The sequence below is a fragment of the Euphorbia lathyris genome, chromosome 5 (genome assembly GCF_963576675.1).
Source record: "Euphorbia lathyris chromosome 5, ddEupLath1.1, whole genome shotgun sequence".
Lineage (NCBI taxonomy): Eukaryota > Viridiplantae > Streptophyta > Magnoliopsida > Malpighiales > Euphorbiaceae > Euphorbia > Euphorbia lathyris.
In genome coordinates this window covers 56,582,570-56,594,556 of record NC_088914.1, presented here as the reverse complement: position 1 = coordinate 56,594,556, position 11,987 = coordinate 56,582,570, and the positions used below count along the sequence as shown (strand labels likewise).

General features: G+C 32.3%; 1 protein-coding gene across 1 annotated transcript; it reads left to right on the top strand.

Annotated features, from left to right (window-relative positions):
* The first annotated feature begins 66 nt into the window (after positions 1 to 66).
* On the top strand, positions 67 to 5,874 carry LOC136229268 (uncharacterized). Its single transcript, XM_066017937.1, has 7 exons — positions 67 to 737; positions 1,171 to 1,418; positions 2,720 to 2,875; positions 3,105 to 3,261; positions 3,358 to 3,503; positions 3,645 to 3,680; positions 4,924 to 5,874. The coding sequence occupies exons 1-7, from the start codon at positions 662 to 664 to the stop codon at positions 5,668 to 5,670; spliced, it is 1,566 nt and encodes a 521-aa protein (XP_065874009.1). The 5' UTR covers positions 67 to 661; the 3' UTR covers positions 5,671 to 5,874.
* Positions 5,875 to 11,987: the final 6,113 nt, after the last annotated feature.

Genomic DNA, 11,987 nt, shown 5'->3' with positions numbered 1-11,987 from the left:
ATTATTAATGCCCCTTGTATGTTTACTTTTTAACATCTCCACAATATTATTGTAGAGCTCTAAATTAAAAATACAACATTTGTTTAGGCTAAAGTACCGCGCTCATCAATTCGACGTCGTTTAGGCAAAGGAAAAATTGCCTTGTTCATCGTTTTCGCTATCAATTTTTGTCTGCAAATTTCCGCTGTGGAACAAGAAAAGCACATCCCTAGGGTTTTGAGCTATTCTCTTCATCACTCTCGTATTACTTCTTTTCCTGTTTTCTGGTAGACCCTTTCTGGGTACTCACTCACAACTTCGAAATTGATTCATATTTCATAGTCTCTCTATAATCGAATCGATTTTTTTACTTAATTTCCCCCCAAAACCGACGCTTCCAGTTTCACCTGTTTTGGGCTTTTTTTTGTGTGCGAGGCACTTTTTTTTTATGTGCAATTTGCATTCTTTCATCATCAGCATTCTCAAGATTTCTGAAATACCCCATAAAGTGGTGTTGGTTTTGGGCAATTTGTTAACAGTTGTTGGGATTTTGTTATTTGAGCCTTTCCTTTTTCGTTCGATTTCAACATAATTCTTTGCTGGTTTGAAGAGTCTTACTTTTGGGTTTTTCTATCGATATAACAGACGGTGGTTGGTTAAGTAGGGACGTTATTTAGTTGGGATGAATAGTGTATTCAGTGAACAGATACTTGCAGACAAGCTTTCTAAGCTCAACAGCACCCAGCAATGTATTGAAAGTATCCTTGCTCTTCTCTGTTCTACTTTACTATTTCTCTGCAATCTTTATCTTCAATTCTTTTGAAGTCTAAGAAAGCGGGGCCCTGGGTTTTGTGATTTGAATGGTTTATTTTTGTTATTTGGCCTAAAAGTAGAAATATTGTAATACTAATGCACATGGTGATATTTAGAGGAGTGATAGAATTTCTCTAATTTAATCTAATCTAATCTAAATTAAAGTGTTTTTCAACATATATTTTCGTTTTCATTTATAATTTATAATTTTTTGAATCAGTTTGACCTTGATGCCTATTAATGTGATGCTTTCTGCATTTAGCATTCACCAAGATTGAACATGCATCAATAGCTTTGAGGAGTATTTTCTGAGTTTTATGAAAAAGTGTGTATTGCAAACTTCCTTCAAATGCATTTTTTCTTGACTCTCCTATTCAGCTTTGTCTCACTGGTGCATATTTCATCGAAGCAAAGCAGAGCAAGTTGTCACAACATGGGATAAACAGTTCCATAGTTCAGAACTTACTCAGAAAGTCCCTTTACTGTATCTTGCAAATGATATTCTACAGAACAGTAAACGTAAAGGAAATGAATTTGTCTCAGAGTTCTGGAAGGTGCTTCCTGCAGCACTTAAAGATGTTTCTCAGAAAGGTGATGATCGTGGCAAGAGTGCTGTTTCTCGACTAGTAAGTTAACTCTTCCCTTTGTCATTTCCAGCTGTTGCTGTTCCAATAAAAATAGGGCTGCAAAGCATTGTAATTGAATTTGGATTACTGTATGCATGTATTTGATATTCAACCTGTTTGCACCAAAAATAAAGTTTTCTTATTGCATACCCTGGTTTACGCTTTTCATGGGATAAACTTTTCTTTTTAAGAAACTTTTTTCTAAAAGAACATTTTAGGAAACTTTTTCTTAATAGGCCTATTTAGGAAACTTCTCATGTTTTCCTAGTACACTTAGAATTTCCTAGTTTCCCTTAGGGGAAACATCTAAAATAGTGTACCTCGTGGGAAACCAACTTCCTATATAGTGCACCTCTTCCTATATAGTGTACTTTGTGGGAAACCAACTTCCTATACAGTGTACCTCGTGGGAAACCAACTTCCTGGAGGAACATCATGGGATACTTGAGGTAAACCTAGGGGATCATGGGGCCATTTAATATTTCTAACGTGTATTTTGTGAGCTAGTTAAAATCAGGAAAGTTAGAAAGCATTATAATCAATTTCATCGCGGAAGTCAAAGTGGAGCAGTTGCTCAATATGGTGGAGAACGTGACTTGTGGAATGAAACATGAAGTTATCCCAACGTCTATAAAAGCAAGGAATCACGATGACAACTAAAGAACCCAACTCAACAACTCAACAAATCAACACACCCAAGCAAAACTCTAGCAAATTATATCTAGACTTCAGCATCTTTAGATTTCTCAGTCATTCCTTTAGTTTTCATTTTAATTCAGTTCAATTTCATTCAAGCTTCCAGTACAATTTTATTTTTATTTGTTGTTCAATCATTTTCTGTAAGGTCGGTATCGTGTTGATAATTGAAACCTTTAGGAATTTCCGGTCTCTTTAATTCTTACAATCGTTTGTTACGTAGAAGTTAGAAAGCGCACTCAATTTCACTCCATAGTTCGAGAATACTATAATTCTCTGGCACGCTCGCAATTTCCCACGAAAGAGCCAAACACAACCTAATTACTTTTCATGTTAAGCTATTAGTTGATACTAGTATTTATACTCTGAAGCACTTATAATACAATCCTTAATTTATGAATATGTTACTGGAATTAGTAGATTGAGGTTTGGTTGAATGTATAACCTATTTTGTCTCTTACACCCCCCAAAAATCAATACCGTAAGAGAGAACACTAACTAGTTCATTTTTGTGCAATTAGTTGCTATTTGATCCGCTAATATCTTTGAAGAGACATGGAATGAGGTGGTTCATTTTGTTTAACTAGTCTTCATGTTACTTTTAGGTAAATATATGGGAAGAGAGGAGAGTATTTGGATCTCGTGCACGGAGCCTCAATGATGTAATGCTTGGTGAAGATGCACCACCACCTCTGGAGTTTGGCAAAAAGCGTTCACGTTCTGTCAAAATTACGAAGCGAGATTCTCGATCCATTAGAACGGTTAGAACAAGAATTTTGTATCTCATTGTATTTATAGTTTCCTTATGTGTGTTTATGGATACATGAGTATACTGTTTCTATGGCACATGTATACACACACACATGTAGTTAGTTTTTTTTTTCTGCTTATACACTTGTATATATGTGCTGAACGATAGGACTTATGTTTGCCTGCTGCATCTCAATTATTTAATCGCATCTCACTGTTATACCATTCCTTGGAGGTCAGAAATTGACCATTGGAGGTGCTGCAGAGAAAATAGTGTCAGCATTTCACTCGTTGGTCAGTGAACACTCTACTGAAGAAGCTGAGATGATCAATTGTAAGTCTGCTGTCAATCATGTGAGGAAGATGGAGAGAGATGTCGATATTGCTTGTAGTAACGGTAAGTAATACTGAATAAATTTTGTAATATTATTTGCAGGCCATACTACTCTCAAACTTTGTGAATTTCTGAACTATAATTTGTTTGGTGCTGTAGGAAAAGAAGATCCAAAAAGAAGAACTTTCTCGAAAGAACTAGAGGAGCAAGAAAATAGTTTGAAACAATGCATCGAGAAACTAAAATCAGTAGAAGCAAGTAGAGTGGCTCTTGTATCTCAGCTAAAAGAAGCTTTGCATGAACAGGTATCATTATCGATTAGTCACTACGTTTGTGTTTTGAATTTTTCTACACATTTGTAATATTTTGAGCATCTATTTATGTACGATGAACACAGATTTGTGCAGTTCTAAGTGCTGATCTTTTCAACTCTTTTTCTTTTGAAGGAATCTGAACTGGAGAATGTTCGTACTCAGATGCAGGTACGTGTCATGTTCATGTCATACCTTGGCAAGATATATCATGTTGTCATTTGTGTGGTGGGCTGGATTTTGCTAAAGTGGAGATTTGTTGATGATTTGCACATTGCCTATGTTACTATTTTGATCCTGCATGTACTATGTACTCTTCCAGTGATAAACAATCTAAATATATGCGAAGATATGCAATGATGCGTATGACTTTTGGAATGTTCTCATAAACTTCAGTTATCAGAATATATGTGAAGATGGTTCGTAATCTGTTGAAATTTGGTGCTTTCTTCAGAAGTAATTGCTTTAAGCTGTACCTTAAACTTCTACCATATATTTAAGGGTAAATGATTTATTAGTTCCCACCTTTTTATGTAACACACTCTTTAGTCCCCCTATTTTGAAGAACAGACTATAAGGTCCCTATCTTTTGTCACCGTCATTTTGTCTATTTTTTTAGATTTTTAACCAAACATATATTAGCTTTCAAGACAGCCATAGTGCGATACAAAATAGCCCTGTTACTCTGTTATAATGTGTTTTTCAAAATAGGGGGACTAAATAGTGTGTTAGGTAACAACGATCGGACTAATAAATTTTTTATCCTATATTTAATAGTTAGTTGAAATTTTCATATGCTTACATTCTGTCAAGGTTCCCATAAATTGTTGCGAAATAACTGCCAATCATCATGCTTCTTAAGGAAATAAATGGTTCATACGAGATTCTCTTTTGCCAACTGATATTTTGGAAAATGCAATATTAGTAATATGGTAAGTACATCAATTGTAGTTGGCTAGACAATCTGGAAATATATGTTTCTGAAACAAACATCTTTGCAGTTTGCATTGTCATGACAATGCTTCTGTTTTTTTCTTTTTTTTTTTTGCAGCCTGGTTAGCTAGACTATTCCTGTTGACTATTTTAGCTCAAATTTAATTACATGATAAGGATTTTCTGCTTTTATATCTTGGCATGAATCACAATTTGAGTAATGGACCACTTCTGAGAAAACTGCATCATTTTGTGTTTTTTCTGTTTGAGTTAGTTTTAAGTACTAGAGTCAATAGAGACTTTTATTTGTTTATGCGAAGACTTGTTCACTTGTTTTTGTGTTGTAACCGTGAGATATGCAAAGAAAAAAGATGTTCCCTTGAGTGTAAAAATACTGTTTGACTTTCAAGTTGCAGGTATTGTTGAGTTAGGGCCTTATTCCCTCTTCACTGGTCAATTGTTGATTAAGTGTCAATTTCAGGTAGCTCAGGCACAGGCAGACGAAGCCTGCAATATGAGAAAGCGGCTTAATGGTGAAAATTACAAACCTAGAGCATCTACTTCCACAACCTCATCCATTGATACAGATGCAAAACCTAGACAAGGAACTAAGAGGACAGCTGCAGCTATTGCTGCCGAAGTAGCAGATAAGCTTGCAGCCTCCACCTCCTCTCAATTGATTATGCACTCTGTTCTTTCTACATTTGCAGCTCAAGAAGCTAAGGGTGCTGGTCTAACTAAGGTATCATCAGCACAATCAAATTCATTCACATCTATGCCCATGCGTTCAGTTGATTCCTTGTCAAAGCCTTCAGATTCAGAAGTTTTCATGGCCACACAGTCACTTCCTGCTCCATCAAACCATTCATATCAGTCAGTTTTGTTACCTCCCCCAAACATGCAGAATCAAAATCAATTTCACATGCTTCCTAACCCACCCTCACAGCAGTATATGCAGCCATCAGGTGGTATTATGACGCCGTACGGTTATGGTAGCATTTCGCCCTTGCCTCCAGGTCCACCACCTCCGCCCCCGCCCCCGCCCTATATGGTGAGTCCGATGGTACCTTTGAATCCTCAAACACCTCAAATAAATCAGCAGCAACAGATGCAAATGGGTCAGCAGCAACAACCAATGGGCCTAACTCAGCAAGCACCGGGTCCTCCTAGTTTCCGGCCTCTTCAGCCACCAGGAATGGTGTATTATGGTCACCCTCCTCACTCTTAATGGAAAAGCTTCTTGCTTTTTGGTGTATCATAATTACTGCAGTGTCACCATGTTCTTAGGGAAGATTACGTTTCTTGATCAATCCCAAATTTTGTTTGTTATTTGCAGAGCCTGAGGTGATCTCATAACGTATGGTATGAGAACAAAATCTGATTTGTTAATTTCCCCTTTACCAATGTGGATGGGATGGGTTGACAAGTATTCTTTTTAATCTAGTATTACATATTTGCTTTTGTTGTGGTTGTACAGCTTTCTACTAGATTAAAAAGAATACGGCCACATATGATATTTGAGAGACTGTCATTGGCAAATAAGGGACTTACTTACACCAAATTATCTTAATCATCCCAACCTTTTATTTTAGAGCTGGTGGAAATGATTTTAAACAACTGGCTTTGAGGCTTGATTAGAAGAGATTTGGAAATTAAAAAATAATAATCTATAGAAAATGTGGTTCTAAATAATTTTAACGTTGGGATTTTTTCATTTTGAGGTTATGATTAGTTATTTTGAGGTCCTCTAATTTTATAAGGAGCTTTTTATGTCAGATCATGAGTGTAATTATGGATGACAACGAGTAGGCTAGGGTACTGTGGGTATTTTCAATCTCACTCTTATTTGTTTATTTGTTAAATTACATGTCTCATTACCTTTACGAGTATACTTTTTGAATAATATACCTGTTCCATTTAATTTACGGGTATCCGAGTACACTTATTCGTTAAGAATCAACGCATAAAATAAATGAATTACAAAATTAACAAAAACATAACTTTAATAAATCATCTACGAATTTAATAAAGAGGAAATTACATGGAAAATACATGTAATGAAAAATTTATGGTTATGTCAAATCTTATTTTGAATTTTTTCATTAGAAAAGTTATCAATAACTATTTATTTTGAAGAAGGTTAAAAGATGGTGGTTACCTTTTACTCTATGACATTTCTAAAATAAAAATGAACCAATATGGTATAATACAAATTAAAATTATCAATTCGATTAAAGCCAAAATATTATTATCATTTGTGATGTTTATGTAAAAGACCTTTTAATAAACATTATGAAATTAAATATTCTAAATTATTCCAATTACAAATAAATTAAAACGCACCAAAACTAAATAGTTAATTATCACTTTATTTTGATATATGGCGGATAACGGGTAGTTGGTACCCGGAGGGGTAATCCCATATCTGTCACATACCCATAACGAGTAATTTTTAAATTACATACCCGTCTCAAACCCTTTTATACAGAGTTCGGATAATCCTATTAGGGTCGAGTAGTACTGGATTTTTCGGGTACCCTTACTATTGCCATCCCTAGATGTAATATCCAATATTTTTGCTTGTGCAATTAGAAGTCGTAATGGATTGGTCTCATGGAGAGTAATATAAGTGGAGGGTAGGGATGGAAACATGTATAGCATTTGTGGGTAATGTCATACTTTTACCCGTTTAATATTGAAATTATATGTCCGTCTCATTCCCATAACAATATACTTTTTGAATCTTATTTCTATCTGATTTAATTCGCGGATACCCGTACTCGTTGAGAATCAATAAATTAAAATACTTAAAGTTCTAAATAACTTAAATTAGTAAGGAAGTAGAGAACACTTAAAATAAATAATCAATCTTGATATTCTTCTTCTTTTCCTCCATAATGCAGGGCGGGTAGCGAGTACTCATTGAAATTTTTTATTGTTGCGTGTTCTTTTGAATATCATTGTCGACTAAAGGAAATCATTTTCTACTTGTTGAAAAATGATCTAGTTCTTCTAATAAGGAGAATTTACGTGAAGTGATATTTTTATGGTTATATTCTGTGCACGTGACTCTTTCTTGAATTTTTTATTTCAAAAGATAATGTTTTTTTTTTCATATTTATCCTATATTTTTTTTTTTTTACGTTTTTTCATGTTTTTTTTTTTTTTTTTTTTTTGTTGTTTTGGGTATTCCTATCGTTTTCTTTTACATTTTATGGCTATATTTCATTGTAACTACCTTCTTTAGGGCACATGACTCTTTGTTAAATTTGTATTTCAAAAATACTGTTTTTTTATTTTCATTTTTATCCTATTTTTACGTTTTTCAGTGTTGTTTTGCGTTGTTTATTGTTTGGGTATTCCTATCAGTTTATTTCTCTTTTAACTTATGTCGTTTCTATTCACTTTTTTTTTTTTGTATTTTTGTTCGATTGTTTTTTATGTGTGTGTTTGTTCTCCACTCTTTTTTTGTATCCTTGCTGTAAGGCTTCACAATGGTTAAAGGTAGTAAAAAAATGAATTTGAATTTTCTGCTAATGGAGAAACTTCAACTGCTTCTAGTTCTGAAGATTTTGAATAAGAATCTTTGCCACAAATGATTAACGATTTGAATATTCATAGTCCTCTTAATATTGTTGGTAAGAGGAAAATGATTTTGAAGGGTAATGTATCTGTTAAGAAAGCACAAGAAAAAGTTGATGAAGAAATCGTATGTTGATGAGAAGAAAGCTTTTTTCAGAAAAATAATATGGATAAGATTAGTGAGTAGGTTATAAACAAAGATAATAATATTGTAGAAAGATAGATGAGAAAAAGAGAGTGAAGAGGTTAGCAAAAAGTTTGTAAATTTCATATATATTTATACATATTAATTAATGTGTGTTTTGATTTTGTTTTATTGAATTTCTATAAGTTTTGGAAGAGTTTGAATAAGGTGAAATTCAATGCAATAAAATGAAAGTAATGTAATTGAATGAAATTGGATTAAATTGACAGAAATTGGATTGAATGGAAAGAAATTAGATGAAATTAAATGAAAATTGATTAAATTAATTTAAATTTCATAGATTTTGTGTAAATTGAGTTGCAATTCATTTGGAAAATGATACATATTAACATTTAATGTTTTTGCATTATGTATATAGTTTGTTTGTTTTTGTTTTGTATATGGTTCAATTTCAGTGAGTTTCATCTATTTTATTTATAGTTGAATTTCTTTATTTAAGTTAATTGTTTTAACTTAAGTGTTTGTTTTGTTTTGTTAGACTGGAGATGCATATACTTAGTCAATCAATATTGGAATTTTAATATACAGATTGACAGCGACATTGGTGCTTTCGACTACATAAAAGCAAGATTGACTAAAGAGTAATTGAGTTTGTTCAATAAGTTAAATTTCTTTATTTATGTGATTTTGCGTATAAGAATCAGTTGATTCATTGTTTTATGACGATGGAGATTTATCAAGAGAATAAATTGTGTACCTGTATCCAAGTTGATAATGTGAATGTGAAGTGTGGGATTGAGGAAATTGTTTTAATTAGTGGGTTGAGCTGCTAGGATAATGGGCAAGATTCGTTGGGACAAGGTAGATTCTTGATTGAGAAGTATTTTGGTAGGAGCTTTTAGTGATTGTTGATGATGTAGAGTATCATTGCTTAAAGGACAATAAGATTAAATGGAAGTCTGATGAGGACTGTGTGAAGGTTTTTTTGGTTTATTTTTTTGAATGTTTACCTTTTGGAGCAGAGAGGTAAGAAGCCTGTAGGCATGCATCATTTTGGTTTTGTATATGTGGAGTCTAATTATTCATGGGGGCAATTTTTTTTTTTTTTTTTGGTATGACTATCCATTCTTCAAAAAGAATCCTTCAATGCCGAATACTCCAACATTGTACAAATTGTATGGACGCCCTTTGTTTTTTCAGATATAGGTCTATGAGGTATGTCGTTTAGCTCAAAGCTTGTTTGGTAAGAGGATGTTTTCCACTAGTTCTAAGATGTTGAATTAGCATTCTATTGGTAAAAGTTACAATAGAACTTATGTTGATTCCGTGTTGTTCTCAAAGTTTATAAAAGTTGTATTTTCTAGTTTCATGTTTTTTTTATTTATGTATTGTTTTTTGTTGTTGTTTTTTTATTAATGTTTTTGTATTTCATTTTTTTTTATTAGATGAAGCTGAAAGATATTTTTCCAACTGAATATGAGAAAGAGAAATTGAAAAAGATTAAGGAATTGTGAAGATTTTTTAGGTTATGATGAGTTTTTGAATGTTCATGATTCTAGTGGGATGTTTTTGGTGATTTGAGAGAGAATATTGATTCTTTAGAATGATTGAAAACTAATATTTTTTGTGGTTCTATTAAGCACTCAGAGACGTTTTCGAGTGATAAAAGTGAAGATAGCATTGTAAAGAAGATGATTGGTTCTTTAAGTGACTGTGTGGTTGCTAAATTTAGATGGTTTTCAAGATTTTTGAAGATCTTCCTAAAAGATTGGATAAAAGGTATGTCGTTTGAAGATTTTGTTTATTTTGGACAATTTAAGTAATTTTCAATTCACTCGAAATTAACTAAAAGTGATTGAAAGAGTGGTTGAAATGGAATAAAATTGTCTGAAATTTATCTAAAGAATGAAAATGGATGCAATCAATTTAAAGTAGTTTAAAGTTTTTTTTTTTAAATACTAAGATTGTTATTTTAATTATGAGTACTATACTTTTTAATCTTTTTTATATAGAATTTTGAAATATTGTATTATTTTACAAAATTTGATTAGGAATGGAGCTGTAAATATGAAAGTGAATGATTTTAAGAGAAATGATGATGTCAATGATGAAAAGGACATAGAAAGTGGTGGTGATGATGATGATCAAGTGAATGAAGTTGATGTTAAAGAGGCCGATGGTGGTTATAAGGATGTTGTTGAGGTTGTTCATGAGAAGGAGAGTAATGATGGTGCGATTGATAATGATAACGAGGTTGCTGATGAAAATAAGTTTATTATTTCTTCGAGGAAATTTCATGTATCTTTTGATAAAGAGATTTCTTTCTTACTTCGACTACCAAAGGCGATGATATTATTATTCAAGATGTTGATAAGTTATAGACAATGTTCTTGAATCATTGAAATGTGATTTATATGAGAAAGTTCTTGATTCAACTAAACATCAAGTAGAGCAAGCTCATGGTATTTCAATGGTAATATATTTTGAAGTTCTGGATATTTTTAATTTTAGTGTTTTACGTATTCTCATGGACTTTCTTTCAATTTCTGAAGTTTGTGAAATTGTCTGAAAGTGAATAAAACTATCTTAAAGTACATGAAAATATATTAAAACGTATGCGATTTGCTAAAATTCGATGAAAGTTGCTCTTTTATAAAATGTTTCAATAAGTTTATAATGTTGTTATTGTTGATTTTATTTGATATTTAGTTGTTTTTTTTTCTAATTTGTTAGGAAAGTGACATATGATGTTGAAGATGATTTTGTTGCTGTTCAGAATAGAGATGTTAACTAAAATGGAAGCAAAAAGAATAGGAAATCTGTCTTGGATGATTATGCTAGTTTTTCTTTTGAATTTAATTTCGGTGAATCTACTATTTATTTCGATGTTGATGAGAAACAAATTGTTTAAAGAATATATGCATTGAATGACAAATTAGGAGAGTCGACTGATTTGTGTATCAAGAAGGCAATCAATAATTATTCATTGAAGACAATGCTTGTGTAATATATATATACTTTAATGATAATTAATAACTATTTTTTTTTTTCAAAAGAAATGATTTAATAAAAAAAATATGATAAGCTGAAGCAATGTTTTAAGTTGGGAGTTGAATTTTTTTATCAGTCCTTTTTATGAATTGTTTACCAATCATATTTTTTTTGGAATAAAGGTTGGGTGTTACCCAATATTATTAAAAGCAAAGCAAAAAATTAACAACAGAGCATTCAGAAAACAACAACTAAACAAAACGGAAAGAATCCCTACCTAAAGCATTATCACGAAGGAGAAAAGAACAAAAATCCAGAATTCCATCCCACCAACAAAAATCCGAACCAACTCTACCAAAATTAGCCAGCTTATCCGCAACTTGATTACATTCCCTGAACACATATGATCCAAACAGTTCTGCCAATCCACCCTCAAAGTCCAATTTACCTAGCATATTGACTTATCTAGTTATGTAAGTTTTTTAAGAGATTTTTGAACTAGTTGCACATAGCTTCCATACACTTTAAGCAATGTGAATATTTTTTTTTTCTTCATCAGCATTTAGATATATTTTTTTCCCTTTTAAGGGGCGATGGTATTAAAATTCACATCTAACTCATAGTCGATTTCATCAATTTGTTGATAGTTTGCATGGTGATGATTCATTCGAGAAACTAAGTGTTATAGATATAATTTCAGATTTTATCTATGGTCGTGGTTATAGGTGTGCCAAAAAACGAACATATATGGATAAAGTTTTGTTTCCTATTACTGTTGTTAGTTGCCATTTGATTGGTGAGAGAAAGTATGTATAATTCATATAACT